General features: G+C 44.6%; 2 protein-coding genes across 2 annotated transcripts; both read left to right on the top strand.

Moving 5' to 3' along the window:
• Positions 1-12,007: 12,007 nt before the first annotated feature.
• Positions 12,008-13,921, top strand: CCR75_005613 (uncharacterized protein; the record flags this gene model as incomplete). The annotated part of the gene is made up of 1 exon (XM_067963692.1): positions 12,008-13,921. One exon carries the CDS (start codon positions 12,008-12,010, stop codon positions 13,919-13,921), a length of 1,914 nt encoding a protein of 637 aa, XP_067816108.1.
• A 230-nt stretch (positions 13,922-14,151) lies between these two features.
• Positions 14,152-16,782, top strand: CCR75_005614 (uncharacterized protein; the record flags this gene model as incomplete). The annotated part of the gene is made up of 4 exons (XM_067963693.1): positions 14,152-14,422; positions 14,487-14,552; positions 14,627-16,413; positions 16,494-16,782. 4 exons carry the CDS (start codon positions 14,152-14,154, stop codon positions 16,599-16,601), a joined length of 2,232 nt encoding a protein of 743 aa, XP_067816110.1. The 3' UTR covers positions 16,602-16,782.
• Between the last annotated feature and the right edge of the window lie 405 nt (positions 16,783-17,187).

Genomic DNA, 17,187 nt, shown 5'->3' with positions numbered 1-17,187 from the left:
CATCAAACAAGATTGATGACGAGACACTTGAAATGAGTGTTGCAACAGTAATATTATTATTACTGTTGGAATGCGCAGCCTCTCGAATCGGTCGGCGTGACAACGCATCATCAGCGACGAGGTTAAGTCTTCCTGGTTTATATTTTCCGGAGAGATTTTACTCCGCGATGAAGGATACCCACCTCGCCATTCTTTGCTAGAGGTGTGGGCTATTTACGGTCGTGCGTAATGACGCATGGTCCGTATATACGATGAACAGTCTATCTCCGAGGAGATATACCCTAAACTTAGCCAGTGATATTCCATGGCAAGGAGTTCCTTGTCATGCTCTGGGTAATTGCATTCAGCTGGTTGCAGCTGACGAGATTGGTAACAGACGACGCGCTCCGCGCCATCTGTGTCGTATTGCATTAACGCACAGCAGATTGCGAAATTGCTGGCGTCACAGACCACATGAAATGGTCTGTCTTGATCCGCAATCGCCAAGATGGGCGATTGCATCAAGCTTTGCTTGATATCATCAAAGTAACGCTGACAATCAGCTTTCCATAACCACTTCTCGTCTTTTTTTCAAGAGACGAGAGAGATGAACTGTCATCTCGGCATAATTGCAGGAGTACTTGTGCAAGTACGCCGCTAATCCAAGGAACTTTCTAAGTCCCTTGACATCGACTGGCCAGTCGGTAGTTGCTTTGATCTTTTCGGGATCAGGGCGCACGTCGTGTTTACCGACGATGCATCTAAGAAGTGGTATTTCGCTTGCAGCGAATATACACTTCTTGAGATTTGCGTACAACCTATGCATTCGCATAAGTGTAAGAACCTGACGAACGTGAGTTTTATGAGCTTCCACGTCCGCCTTTCTGTCAATTGTCTGACTATGGACGAAAAAATCGTCAAAATAACTCGGTGCGAATTTTTGCACCGGACTCAACGGATTCGTTACGCATCTGTTGAAAGTTGCAGGAGCGTTACTAAGCTCCTGTGGCATTAATAGCTTTTTCCAAAGCATCCCACTGGGAGTGCTCACTGCTGTGTACGGGATGTCTTGTTCACGCATAAGGATCTGATAAAATTCATCCATCAGATCCATAGACGGAAAGATGGTACTCTTAGACATACCATCTATGATTACGTCTTTTCTAGGTATCGGCGTTTGAGCCGGTACCGTTGCAGCATTCAGTTTATTAAATGCGTGCACTATCCGCCACCCTCCTGTCGCCTTCGGCACACAGAAGGTTGGAGAGCTATGTGGGGAGGTTGACCTCCTTTCATGGCCCGCTTTTACGCGACCGGTAAAGAATTTATCGATCGCAAGTACTTCTTCACGTGGCAGTGGCCACTGCTTCACTGACACAGTACTTCGAGCCCGGTTTGAGCTCGATCTAATGTCGAGTGCCTTAATCCATAGGCAACTCGCATGGAACTATCTAGGGAATACAAGGACTCGCTCGAGCAAAAAAAAAGTTTAGCTCTTGCTCATCACGCATTAGCACTAAGGTCAATGCGAAAGATACTAATGTTGATTTAATTTACATTGAGGTGGACAAACTCAGTAATAACAATAATGTTATTACTGACTTTAATAACGATGCTGAAAGACTTAACATCAAAAAGAAAATTATTAATGAGAACGATAATACTCTTAATAACGAATAGATTTAAATACCGCAGTGCGAGCCGGTCGCACTGAAAACAAAAAAAGAGATAGCAGGTAATTTTTTTTGGCTTGAGAAGCATGGGTCCGTCTTGTACAGGAGTCCATCGCTGATGCGGTGGACCAACAGAAACGGAAGACAACATACCATCAATTAATTCTAATAACCCAGTCGTACTGTCTACGGTTGACCTTCTGAAACATGTCGTGATGAAGGCAGTGATAAATTACTGCCCAGGTATATTGGGCCGTTTTGTGTTCTACATCGCTGCCTCGTGGTATGCGTGCGCGCATCCTACGTTTTATGTTGGGTATCTATGGGTACGAGGCTTCTTCCAATTCCGGGTTACACCGGAACGGTCGAGGGCATCGCCAAAGCCTGATGGTTTCGAGCCAAAGCCTTGTTGTCTCGGAACATAGTCTGATTCTCTTGAACCAGACGATCCACTCTTTCCTTCAAGGAAGAGATCTTCTGACGAGCTGTCACCAGCTCGTTTTGAAGGGACTGACATGTCCTCTTGTTCGCCATTTGTTCAGTCGCAACCTGCGCACAATTTTTCATATGGTCACGAAACACATTGTCGACAGTCACCGCTAACTCGCTGCGATGGGCTCGCTCGTGATCAAGATCCTCCTTTAGATAATAAGAGGAGTGGTCCAATCACGATGTTGATTCGGGCTCGTCAAATGAGTCGATCCCGATTCCCCCCCCTCCACATCCGTTGACAAATTCGAGTGATGAGAAGCATTTTCATGTTGAAAGCTTCTTGAACCGCCGTGAGGTAAAGGGGGTTCGAACGAGTCATCTCGTTCGTTGGCGAGGGTATCCACCCTCGCATGATAGTTAGGAACCTCGTTCCCAACTGATGTTGGACGGGTCTCGTCTTGCAGTACGATGAGAACATCCGCCTCGACAGAGAGTCCATCAAGAACGAACGTTTCCCGCGCTCGTAATAGTATTGAAGGTTCTCAATCCCTTGATGCATCTTGTTAGATGAGCGTCCTCAAATGAGAATCTTTAAGGGAATATTTCTTTGCTCTCTACCTCAAGCTTTGGGGTACATGCTTCTTTAGAGGCATGACCTGCCCCTTTAAAACAGCATTGACATGAGTCCCCCCACGAAAGGCAAGGAATTCCTGCCTGTCTAGACAAACGTTGTAGCTTATAGTGTGCACCGACTACGGTCCGTTTCTCGAACCGTTCACGGAGAGCATTTAGCTTGTCAGGCCTATGTTTTGCATATTGAGCACAAAGGCTGTCCAAGCTTGGAGCAAAGGTTTGCATCCTTCCCCCGCATAGAAGAGTACTACCGATGCCGATAAAGAATTCCGTCTCATTCTCACCAGTGAAGCCTGGCTGAGTCAAATAACGGAATGTGATATCGATCGTTGTCATACCAGACCAACGAATTAGGTTATTCTTCGAGGGGAAACTATGTCTATTTTCAGGAGCGAGCCGCAACGTTTTGCGATTCCTCTCTTGATGGCGCATGTTAACGTTAACTTGGCCCTTGAAGCAATCCCTAGAATCACTCCTTTCCTGGCGTATGCAAACTAGCACCACCAGTAACACTCTTCCCTACAGATCACTTAGTTTCTAGTGACGTATACTTAGTCACCAGAGTGATCATCGCCCACGAAGTCACCATCCGATGACTCCCCACCAAACTCGTCATCACCTCTTAGGTTGTCACATTAGAAACCAAAGGTTTAACGGACTCGTCCTTAGGTGATCCGGCGGCATTTACAGTAGCCACTGAGTCGGGCGGTGCCGGTGACTTGGTCCAGTCACCTACAATTGGTGTAGCAGGTGACTTGTCACCGTCACCTGCAATTATATTATCAGATGACATATCTCAGTCACCTTCAATTGGGGTAGGAGGTTACGTATTCCACACAGTCGACGCATTAGCGTCTACTTAAACATTTGCAATACTAACAGCTGCACTAATCCGTGCAGCTGCCAGCTTTGCGGCCTCACGGGCCACGCGCACAGACTTGTTTGTCGCCATGTTGATCTCGGTCAAAATCAATAAGGCAAATAATAACGGTATTTTGATTAAAATCAATAATGCAAAATTACACGGAAAGACATAATAGTATTTCCGGTCACCCTACATCAGTCGCAATAGTGACTGTTAGTTAAGGTGGGGTGATGAAATGGGGTGTCTCGTTTCATAGGTATTATTTCCTATAAGAGGAAATAAACAAAGAAATACGAAATTATATCTTCATTAATTTTAACTTAAATAGTACTCATATTACCAAATTTGGTAATTGATACAATAAAACATTAGGTCTATTGATCGGTTGATTTAAGTCTAAATCAGTCCAGTCAATCATTATAAGACAAGGATAGTGTGGATCGCAAGGACGCGACATCCTTAGTTAAATATTAATATAATACGTTCAGAAGTAGATAGATGATCGTTACTTAGGAAACTAAATACATTAATACAGCTTTACTATTCTCTATTGATAAGCCTTAGTCTAGACCTGTAAGCTAAAGACCCTAAGATCCATAGAAACCTTCCTCTGTAACTTTGTGTACGTGTAATTTCGAGGCATCTCACCTACATTGTAATCAGTGTAAGGTTAACTAGTACTGATCAGTACTATTGAAAGGTGCCCCGTTACACAAGTGGTGGGTCTAATTACTTCACTTGTGTGGGGCAACTTTCATTGCGAATAGGTGCGAATCCAGCGTGGGAAATGCGTCGTCTGTGTACGTGCTACATGTGATGCTCACTCACAGGCTTCACCACCGAGCTAAGAAGTTGTCATCACCACTTTTGTTGTTCTGTTAGGATCATGGCAGGGGTATGGCCATTTCCATATGTTTCGATCCAAACAAGGAGATTTTCTCTCTCTTGTCCTCATATGTCTCAACACTGACAACAAGAGGGCAAGCCTTAGGCTCCTGATCAGGTACAGGAATTTACCGAGTTGCATAAATGCTGCTAAGTGGTCCGATATAGAAAGATTCATGTTGCAGAAAGGCTTTAAGCCTTGCAACAAGAACCTTTGGGCCCTGAAAAGGATGTGATCTCTACGATCCAGCCCAAACAAATTTGTAAGGTTATCAAACGCTACGCGTTTCACCCCTAAAAGTTTGAGAAATGGATCTATGTCAGCAGACGCTCGGACTTATAAAGACTCAGGCGTAGATTGGCGAATCGGACTTAATTCATTAAGATTATACGAAAAACTAAACTTTAATTAAAATTTAAAATGTGGAACCTTACCTTAATTCCACCAGATCTCTATCTGGTGGCTACTACTCGTATTTCGTATCACCTACATAAAAATGGGATTGTTTTAGCCAATCAGAAGCCTTACTTATTGCGCTCCGCATATTTTTTTTCACGATAAAAAAACATCGTTTTGAATCGGGCTGGGTCAAGTTGATCTACTCTCCATATCCTTCTTTTTGACTTGTAAACAAGCGGGTCCTACGAATTATTATCAATCACAATACATTCTCTATATCACACTCAATTTCTACTTTCTTCCTTGTCAGGCTGTTCTACAATGCTTCCACCACACCACCCAATGCATCCTTTCCCAGCACAATGGCCCTGACGGATGCAGCTCGCGAATTCGCTCATGCAGAAGGATATGCTGTGTCTACCCTAAATTCCGACAAAAAGAAGATTATTTTGTAATGCGATCGACGTGGTACCTACCTGCAAAGGGCAGCAACATGACTTGAGTTGCCGCGAAACTCTGCGAGCCGATTGACTAATTGCCCGTTTCGTCTATCAGGGCGTCTACCAAGCGATAACAGCTTGCAACTGCGAACTTTTCATAGGGAACATAATCATGAACCTTCAGACAACATAAGTAGTCATCCGACTGCCTGACGCTTTCAATCAGAGCAAAATTTGTTAGTACAAAAACTTCTTAAGGCTGGGATTGCGCCGAAAGAAATTGTCACAACCCTACGCCAAATAGATCCCAGCACAAAAGCAATAGGAAGGACAATCTACAACGAGCGCCAGCGGTGCGAGCAGAAGAGCTTCGCAATCGTACACCACTGGACGCTCTATTTGACATTCTGCATCATGCAGAGTGGGTTTATAGGTGTGAAAGATGATTATCATCATCTTTTCACACCTATTCTATGCCAGCCAAAAATCTGTGGAACTCCTTTACAGACATCCATACGCTTTGGTGGCGGACTGCACCTAGATAGGTGCAGTCCACCACCAAAGCGTAAGGATATCTGTGATCGATTCATAATGCCGGATCCTCCATATCACTGGTGTCACAAGCTTCAACACTTCCTCCCAATTGCTATTGCTTTCATCAGGCATGAACGTGAAGCGGACTACCTTTGGGCTCTCGATCAACTGCCACAGACAATCACAACAGACCGAGAATTTGCCCTAAAGAATGCCCTGAAATAACATTTCCCACCTCAACCCATCTTCTATGCGTTTAACATATTTAAAAAAACGCTCTAGCAAATTGTCGTAAGTTTTTTGGACCTGGGGATGACTGGAATAAATTCGTGAAGAGTCGGACAGATGTAATCTATTCGAAATCAGAGGAAGTGTAAATCAATCTCATGATAAGCATGCACTCAACATATACTGCACTGCCTAACATGCTGGCCTATCCGGATACCACCTGTCTGACACATAAAAATTAATTTATTTACGCATACACCAGGAATTGCATGCATTTTGGCCACGTCACATCATCGAGAGCTGAAGGGCTTCATCATATGTTAAAGAGCTACATAAGTGTTCCGGAAAAAACTTGGGTGATGTACAAACTCGCGTAGCTCATGCTGCTTAAGCCCAGATTGAAAATCTTGGTGTTTAGCTGTCGTAGGAGCGAATGCAAGTCATGCACAAACACAGAAAATCCCTTTCTTTGCTGTAGTGCGCCGCATTTCAATATACGCACTAGGAAAATGCTTTGAGCTATGAGTTATCTGAAGATCCTACCAATGCCACCATAACCTGTTCAGTTGCGTGTAATTCAAGAATGGAATACCCTGTCAGCATCAAATAATCTGCTTTTCTAAGAAGTGGCCGCCCTCTCACTGTTAAGAGTTTCCACCATTAATGGCGCTTGGATGCAGCTGCGCCTGCAGCCATGCCTGAAGTGGGTAGACAAAATGTTGCCACCATATTAGAGGCTGTCAAAGAACGTTACAACATGGTGGAGTATCGCCATCAAGAAACCATTATGGGAACAGCTACGATAAATTGCAGTCTGGATGATATGGCTCCAAGAATTCTGTCCCTTAGCGTACTCGTGGTCGCTCAACTGGATCTAGACCGTCACAAAAAATAATAATGTGCATCAATCATCAAGGCAACGAGATCCATCTGAATTTGAGTTTGTTCAAGTAGCGGATTGCTCGAAACTTTGCATACAATCAGGTCAAAATGCACGCAGGTGCCCCATCGCTCAATCTCTGGCTCTTTTAAATAAGTCCTTTTATCCATCTGAATTTGAGATTGTATAAGCAGCAATTCGTTGAAGACTTTGCAGTATTTGCAGGAATAAGGGTCACAATGCACGCAGGTGCCCTTAACGCCGAATATCTGGCTCTTAAATAAGTATTTTTTATCCACTTCATCAACTTGCCATTCCACCCCAGCATTTGTTATTTCCACCCGTCATTATTTTTTCCACCCGTCATTATTTTTTCCACCCCTTATTTGTCTTTTTCCGCCCATATAAATAAATATGCGAAGCGTTATACATAATGCTTCTGATTGGCTAATCGGAATCAAGTTGGCAGCGACGGTATTTTTTTGCATGGGGTGGAAATAACGAAATGGTGGGGTGGAAATAACATTCCCCTTTATTTATTATCTAAGTTCTTAATAGCAAAAGGTGTGTTGTGAATTGTACACTTCAACCGAAGTATGCCCCATTACAATTTTATATTCCGTTGCATGGTTGCTACTCTGGCAAATTGCAGTGCACAATTTCGATTTGGCACAGCCATAAAAAATATGGTTTTCGGCACTTCATATGGTACGGATTCTTTATTCGATCAGGAGAATGATACTATGAATTCTGTAGGCTCTTATTTCCTCGATTTTTCGTTCCAAGTTGCTTAATTCTTCATGGAAGGTCCTGTCGCTGCGGATGCGCTCTTTGAGCAATAGTAATCAGGCAGCAAATAATAGGTGGGCGCGAGTGGGCTTTAATATATGCCCCGTCATGATTATTTAGTCCCCTTAAAAGTCTTGGCCCGCAAACGCTTGATTACTTACGCCATGAGCTATTTAGTGCTTGTACGTGCGCAAATAGCCCATGCTTTAGTAGGGTTGGCAATTGAGACCGTGAATGAGTCTAGCTAGTATCATGCATCTTTTTGTGAAGATGCTCAGACTTGGAAAATGATTTTTATGACACTATCGCGTTAGAAGCTCAGCTATTTAAAATGAGACTTGTCGAACGCAAATCGTGTATAAGATTTATAAAAAGCCTTCCCATCTGGGAGGTTACCGGCATGACTCTTCCGTCTCGTGGAACAAGACGAGTATATTTTCACCGACCTTTCGACGGGCGTGTACACGTCGATAGCGGCGAGTATGCTAACATCATACGTTTCAATTGAGAAATATTAAATAACAATACTCAGATTTGTGACTATTTTTGAATAACGACTACAGTATAACCTGTCTAAATTAATAATGTTGGGACGCCCTTTCCTGATAAATTTAAAAAGTTTAGAATTTTAGACAGGTGTAGTATCCCACAGATAAATTAATTATTTCGCTTTTTTGGAGGGATGTGGTTATAAAAGAAAGGCCTCTCCCACAATCCCCAAGAAGAACTCAGCAGCGCATCAACAATGCCTCTGGGAGGAGCACGCCACAATGACGGACGATGTCCGTGTGGCTCTCTGCAAACATTACACATAGAATCCCGCACTGATCTAGGCACAGCTTGTCAATTGACTTCAGGACAAATATCAGCTGGGGGTCAGCCAGGCGACGGTCTCCAGCACGCCGAAGAAGAAGGCAGACCATCTTCGACTTTCAGAAGACAGCAGTAATGTATTCACTGATGGAATCAGCTCTGCTGGCTTGGTTTAATGCCCATTCGGATCGTATCAGTCTTAGCGGAGACGTTGCCCGTGAACATGCAGAGCGGATTTTGGACCTTCTTTGTCCAGGACATGAACTATTTCAGCTTTCCAACGGATGGCTGGAATCCTATATAGCTCTGAATGGAATCCGCGCCTATCGCAGTTCGGAGAGAGCGGCGCGATGGACATGGTTGATGAGGAGGATGCGCTTTCTCCCTTATGCGAGGTCCTCAATTAGTATAAATGGAAGAATATCTACAACATGGGTGAGACTGGCTTGTTCTATCGGATGCAGGTAAGCACTCTGCGAAGGACACCAAATTTTGTTATCTGGTGGCTAATGCAACTCTTCTGTTTCAAGCTGACACTTCGCTTGCAACAGGGAGCTGAAGGGGTGAAAGCAAACAAGGAATAAATGTGACTGTCTACTGCAATGGTGATGGGTCCGACAGAGGCCCCTATGGATCATTGGCACTACGCCACTTCTCGCTGCTCCCGCCATGTCAATCTCCAGAACCTTGGCTATCAGTATCGCAGCAACAAGAAGGCCTAGATAACACAAATTATCATCTTGGAGTGACTGAGGGACTTCGATGGGAGAATGGCAAACCGCAAGGTGCTGCTGATCCTGGACAACTGCAGTGCACACGTCCTGCTTGCTGATCTGTCGCAGCGAATCGCAATTCGCAACACGACAATCTACTATATTTCGCCCAACATGACGTCGAAGCTTCAGCCGTGCGACCAGGGTATCCTACGCAACCTCAAAGCCTACTAGGCGCAGCTTCTCCCGTATGCTCCTTCAGGATCTCGACAATGGTGTCGTTGAGCCGGCAAAGATAAACATCTTTCATGCTATCTAGGTGTCAGTCTCAACTTGGTCTAACGATGTCCGCATTGAGACCATCCATAACTGTTACCGGCATTGCAACATCCGGTCAGAACCAGCTGATGCTGCACCAGTCCTAGAGGAGCAGTGCCTTGACAATGAAGTCATGGTGGAGATGGAACATCAGATTAGACGCTTCAGGTATCCTATCGTGATGAACATCCGCAACCTGCTAGACTATCCTACCGAGCGGATCACATCATACATTCCAGACGTGGATGAAATCATTGAGGACCACCTCCCGACTCAGCCTGAGGACGAGCAGGAATCGCTGTCGTAGATGCTCAGAAAGCACTCGAGTTGCTTGAGACAATCTGGCTGCAACAGGATGGCGGCGCGCTGGGTTTTCTCAAGTCCGTACAGCAGATGAAGGACAGCGTTGGAGCAATCCGCACAAACCAAATCGCTCAGCCTGACATACTGTAACGGGGCACTACGACTTGAACTGCTTCAGTACAAGTCCATTTCGCACTGCCTCAGTTGCAAGTGGTGCCCTACATTATTTCACGTACACTAGTACGTGCAGAGGAAGACTTCTCTTTAAGGCAACTAACTTAAAGAGGGTTAAATGAAAACTGTATTAATATAAGTAAGTATCTCTTCTATCTATCTTGTAAATGCAAACCTAATTATAATCTAATACTAAACATGCAATTGAATACTTATCTGATCTTATCTGTATCTCTCTTTTGTTTATCTCTACAGCTGATTAGTCTGCGAAATAGATAAAATGGTCTATACCTATTTATGGATAAGAATTTTGAACATAACTACATAGAGTAATATCCTCCAAATATTCTCTACGTTTTAGATAATATATTAATTAACAGCCTTTAAGTGTTAATTTCATGTAACGATACACCCCGTTACACATACGAGATTTCTTCAGACGTGTTTAGTGCTTTCAATTATTTTACAGTATCTGATTTTTTTCATCAAGAAAAATTATATGAATAATAAATTTAAAAAAAGGGACCTCAAATTGCATTTAATAATTAAATTACAAAGGTTTATTAATCATTAAATGTGCTCGATTAACGACGAAGTTAAATGAATAATTTAAGAATCTTATTAATTAACTCGGGATTTTCTTAAGACAGGCTCTTCTGTTCATTTCATTTTTCTACTTCAAATGAAAGGTAAATTTTGTCTGGCTCAATCAAATGTGAAACATTCTCAACATCTAGAGCTTCAAGCAAAAATTCTACAGCATATCAGATTTTGCTCGTCACATAAATTCTAGCTGGGTATGTGAGCCAGCTTCGTGAAAGACGCATCATTTTTTCCCTGTCAAAACAACTATTTCTCTGCTTACAATTATTGGGTAAACTATTCCTACGAGGAAACAGCCTCGACTGTAACCAGTATGTAACATAGTCGCATGTTGAAAGAGAATTAACGCAAGACAAAGTTGTCAACACGCAAACACACAGAAGACAATCGCGATAATGCACATATATTGGATTGTTCATGCTTGAACTTTATATGGCGCAATAGTCCCGAGTCCGTAGGCTTACAATTCGTGCGATTGTAAGCTCGTTGGCTGCAGTGCGTCCTATATGTCGCAGCTGAGCCATAACATAGCAGGCTATCCTGACAAATACAAACACAGTTTCCTGTAAGCATTTTTTATTAAATATAAACAGTCCCGATCGTTAGCGCGAATGACTATTTTTTTGGTCAAAGCTAAACTTTATCGCCTATATTACCAGGCTTTGGCTTCATAAAAGAGAAATCTACGGGGACGCGAGCTGGAGTAAGGGACCTCGAATAATCCAAGTGAAATATAATGATAATATCTATAGGTTATGTAGTTTTACGCTAGAGTTGCCATATCGTGCGTCTGTCGTAAAGCCGTCAGCTGGAATAAGAACGAATCTTAGCAAATGTTTCTATCAATATAGAATGCACTGCACACCCCTCCCGACTAAACCGACTGAATGGGCCGCCAATCGAGCTCAGAGAGCGACCAAGTTTCACGCCAAATACGCACAAATCACGCGATCGGATATTCCGCCGCTTGCCGTATGTATCAATTGGTCGAGACTGGCGCCGACAGCTGTTCTCGATGATTGCTTTTTCCAAGAACGTCGGTGCAGAACCAAGACATGTGTGTGCATGACACGGGCAACTCGCGAGTTTTTTACATCTGACTCTTATGCGGCTAAAGGCACAGTGCCGCACAAGCTCAAAATAACGACTCCTACAGTTTGCCTTGTCACGTGATCAACCTCGTTTTGAATTGATAGTGGCAAGTAAGTGGACTGCTATTGATTCCGGCAAGAGGGTTACGCAAGACTTTGGTGCAGGGAACAATAGAGCTGTTTTTATCGAACCTTCAGCGCAGATTCCAGGAAAGTTGCGCTGGCGTGACGCTTCGGGCTCCGGAGGCTGGACAATGCAGGTCCACCGACGGTGGCTCAGATTCGTGCTGGTGGTACTGCTCATGAATTCACAGGCCAATGCACAGATTTTTGCAGTGCAAAGTCGCGATGGGGATCCAGAAACGGTCTTGAATTTTAAAGAGGATCTCAATAATGGACGTGTTCCAACGTTGGCGACGCAACGACCAGAACGGCCATGGTTGCTTGACCAGAATGCATCGTCGGACTCGTCGGAACCAGCAGAGCCCTCGACACCGACGCCCGAGGTTTTAAAACCAACCGACGCACCAAGTACACGGGCGCCTTTGACAAGTGCTTCCCCGGGAGTGAATAATAAGGACGTAGATGCTACCGACAAACCTTTACCTGTTAACAAACCCGTCGATCCTGCAAAGCGCGACGCCAATCGAGACAAAGCGACTGGTGTGGTAAAGCCAAAGGACGAGACCACGGAGGTTACGTTTACAAGGTCCCCACTTCTTCAACAGACAGCGCCTGTGTCCGACGCCATCCCCACGGCTGACAGCAATGCTAATTTTGACAAGCCAACCTCCAGTCCTCCAACTGAAGTTGAAATCAAGCCAGAGGAGTCGAAACCCGTGCCAAATGCACCACCGAAATCAATTTCTTTAAAAGTGAGGAAACAAATCATCGATCCCGAGTCTGGATCGGACGACGATGCCAGTGTAGGCTCTAAAAGTGATTTAAACGAGACCCAACAGACTTTGAAACCTCCTACGAAGAAGGATGCCAGTACGATTCAAGAGACTCTCGAATCAAATACAGTCGATTTAAAGACAAGTAAAACAAGTGACAAGACTACGAAACAAGACAATTTATCCGACAATGGTACGGATTCAAAGCAAGAAGCAGATACGTCGCGATCATCTTCGTCGTCTGGATCGCCGTCGGCCGCGGCGTCCGTATTAGCTGATGCAGCATCGAATGCCACGAGTACTGCATCAAATACGTTAATGCTTGGTTTAATGATGGCAGGCGCGATTGCGCTTGTGTTACTGGTCGCCCTCTTTGTATACAAGAAAACCAATCAACTGGTCCAAGACGACGACCCTGGTCTTGAAAGAGGACGTCACGATCACACTCAAGGCGTGGCTCAAGCGTCAACAGTGGCGGCAAATTATCATCAGAATCACAACATGTCGCCAACAGGGTTTAGTGACGACAATTACCCGCCAAATCCTGGCAATAGCCAATTCGATCAGGAGCCTTACGATCACGATGGAGGTCGACTTACGTACAATGATCCAAACCTCGACATGTTGACACCACGAAGCCAAATCGCTTTAGCGCATTCTCAAATGTCCTTGCCACCAATGGCGCAAACAAATTCTTCACACGGTACGAGTCAGTATTCGCAATACTCGTCCCAGTCGTCGTCGTTTTATGGTCAAAGTATGTATAGCTCTGGTCACTCGGGGAATCACTTTCAATCAAAGTATGACAGTCGACATCGAGAGGATCTTGCTTCCGAGGACGAGAGCGATTTTGGGGGCGATTCGATTCAAGATCTGTCGAATGGATGGCATGGAATGGGTCAAAAAGGGTCGAAAAAGACGACAAAGCGACCGGATTTGTCTTTGGACGAGTCGTTTTTTGAACCCAAAGACTCGCGATCGACGTCAGCAAGTGATTATCACGGCCAAACGCGCTTTCAAGCGTCCGGCCAGACAGAATACCGCATGTCCACGGCAGATGAGAGCAGATATATGGGCGACGAGAGTTTTGCGGCCACGAATAGTAATTACGACCAGAGCCACTACAATGGCGACCCGAGTTTTCAAAGCAGCGGCTTTAGCGAGTTTGAGGCATCTGGTGCACCCCGCCGACGAGGGGATAGTAGCAATCATGACGCGTCTTCGTTTTATCGGACCAAAGATTCTCGATTTACGGACGCTTCATACTATTGAGCGACTTACGAGTCCTGACCAATTTTAATGTCCCTCAAAAGTTTGTCCATGGTTGTGTGTAAACCTACGGATGTCTGTCAAAATGGAATTCAAATTAATTTATACTTTTGGCGATTGTATTCCTGTAAATTTGTATTTAAATTGCGAATTTTTCATTGTTCGTGAAAAACAAATTAATATATAGATTGAAAGGTTTTCTTTAAAAAAAATAAAAACAACCGACTGATGTGATGTACACCAAGTGCGTCCGATCTCGTTCCGCAGTGGCAGAGACATCCTCGCCCCTTGGCAGACCTTGCAACTCTTCTTTGGCTCGTTGTTACGCCTCGTGGGGCGCGTTTAGTACGCAAGTGCCAATTCTTTGCAACGTATTGCAAGATTCAGTATCAAACCGCCGAATCTCTCGTGTTGCCACGAGTAGATTTAATACCGAGAACATCACGCTAGAAGACGCGCCATGGCGGACGCGCAGGATGTCCAGACGCTCAAGATGCAAGGCACGTGACATCGTGTGGCCATTTAAAGCACACTCTCTTCCTTTGTGACAATATCGTGTGGTTTGTAGTGGTACGGAAACACGAGAATGACCCGGATCGTCGACGTTCGACTCATTTGCGATTAGAACCGCCACGTACGTGGCCATGTTGCAGTCCTTTTTCGTGCCATGATGCGACTTTAGACACTAATACGCGTTGTAACACGTAGAATCCGATGTCCGATTAGCGAGTTCTTTCCAACGGGCCCGCACATCAGGCGTTCATCGCCTTCTTCGCTCCAATACTAGCAGTATCGGGAGCTATGTACCACCGACAAAGGAGAACGATAGTACTCCTACCGGCAATAATGCGTCTAGCAGCAACGCGATTGTTGAAAACGACAAGCTTTATGACTCGAAAGAAATGCCTTCCGTGCCTGAATCGGTCAAAATAGACGATCATCTCGCTACTGACCAAGTCGAAGACGATCCAGTGCCTTTGTATCTCGAACACACATGGACCCACGTGGTGCTTAAAATGACGGCGTTTACCGAAGAAGATACCGTCACAAGCTTTACGTTTGATGAGAAAGGAGGCGGTATTGGCCAAACTTGTGAGAATATTGCAAGTATACCTGCCGATACACTCCTTGCAGAGACCGACCACGCACGTGTGCTGTATAGTCACGGGCGTTTCTATTTAGTCAATGGCGACCAAGCAAATGGGGACACGTTTGTGCGGTTAAGTCCCGTGGAAACCCAAGCAAATGACGAAAATATGGGCGATCGTATGCAATGGCCTCTCGAGCCTCACGTGGCATTTCGAGTTGGAAAATCGGATTTTCTTGTTACATCGTTTCACGAAGAATTGCCAAGTCTTACGGTCTCGGCATTAAGTGGCAAATTAGCTGGCACGGAGTTTGTGATTACACAAGAAGGTGCAGGAATTGGTCGATCTGCGGAGAATCAAATCCATACAAGTGATGGGGAACTCTCTCGAAAACATGCTGCAATTTGGTTTGATGAATTGACGAATCAATTTTATTTGATTGATTTAAACTCGACGAATGGGACATTTATGAAACTCGTGGGAAGTTATCAAGAACCCTATCGACTGGAAATTGGCGACGATTTACTCGTGGCACAAACGTGTTTAACTGTCAATCGGTTTGACTTTGGAGCGCATGCCGACATGGGCGCTCGTAAACATATGGAAGACGCGCATACGATTATTCAAGACTTGTGTATTGAACCATTAAGTCGTTTGGGATTGCATCCCCAGTCATTCTTTGCTGTCTATGACGGCCATGGCGGTGACGAAGCATCTTCGTTTTTGAGTGACGTGCTCCACCATAGCCTCATTACCGCGTTTTTCATGCACACGAGTGAATTGAAACCTTTACTAACAATGACAATTGAGGAATTGCAATCAATCATCATGAAGCGCTTGACCAATGCGTTTGAACGTACGGATGAAGAATTTTTAAGGACCTCGGATCGTCCGCAAGCTGGAAGCACGGCCACGACAGTCTTTGTGGCGGGCAAGTATCTCTTTGTGGCCAACGTTGGAGACTCGCGCACTGTCTTGAGTCGCAATGGCACAGCTGAACGACTTTCAAATGATCATAAACCCAGTCGAACGGACGAAGCGCAGCGGATTCGAGAGACTGGCGGCTTTGTGATTCACGGACGTATTATGGGCGAATTGGCCGTCTCGCGTGCCTTTGGCGACGCCCCTTTCAAGTCGTTTGATCTCGTCGAGCCTTTGGTCGATGACATTGACACGAAAGCACGGAACGAGTACAATTCGCAGGAATTACCGGTGAATCCCAACGATATTTTAAAAGGTCCATTAGTGATTCCGACGCCAGAGTTTACCGTCACGGAATTAACAGACGAGTGCGAGTTTGTGATGCTCGCAAGTGACGGATTGTATGATGTGTTGAAAGATCAAGAAGCTGTGGATTTTGTTCGTCGAAAACTTGTCGAATTGAAAGATGTGCAACGGGCTGTTGAGGTGTGTGAGTGAGTGGATTGTGCTAGATGATGCTTGTGGTGGATTAATGGCGCGATTCTCTCTCGTTTTTCTTTGTGTAGGCGCTTATTGAGTATGCCATTTTTCATCAGCGGTCGACCGATAATGTGACATGTGTCGTTGTGATGTTTAAAGAGGCGAAAGAAATAGTGTGGCAAAGTTCCTCGTAAACATGAGTCTGAGCGCTAAAAAAGAGGACAAAACATCAATATATAGGATAGGACGGGACAATTACTACTATTGAACGAAAAATTGCCGTATGGGTTTAAAAAGAGTAAAACCACATTTTAGGAAGAGAATTTCTAAACTCACTTCATGCAGTTTTTAGTCAATTTAATTTCTGAATTACAGCGTATCACATTGCATTACATAGATCAACGCCAAACTCTCCGTGCACGATCACCAACTGCGGCGTTATCTGACGGCTTTCCATTGACTTTTTTGCGCGGTTTAGAAAAGTTGGAACCGTCCTAGAACGAAGTGCAAGTAAAGATTTTTTTAAATACAAGAATGCTGGTATCCCATCATGACCCAGACCGTCCCGAAAATTCAAGTAAGCGAAGCCATAAGTGCTTGAACTATCCTTTCCAAGTCACTTTAAAGCAAAGAGCTTGGAAGTTGGAGATAGATAATGGTGCTCAAAACCATGACCTTGTGCATCTTAGTGCATATTCTTCCGTACGCAGGCTTGGGAATACGGCAAGTCAGCAGGTGGTTCGCTTCACAATGCTGTTGTCCCTTCTAGAACAATTTAAT

The sequence above is a fragment of the Bremia lactucae genome (assembly GCF_004359215.1).
Source record: "Bremia lactucae strain SF5 chromosome Unknown BlacSF5_NotPlaced_182_SHOA01000115.1_669280bp, whole genome shotgun sequence".
NCBI classification, from domain to species: Eukaryota; Oomycota; class Peronosporomycetes; order Peronosporales; family Peronosporaceae; genus Bremia; species Bremia lactucae.
Note: the sequence above shows the minus strand (reverse complement) of the source record. Positions and strands in the feature narration are given on the sequence as shown.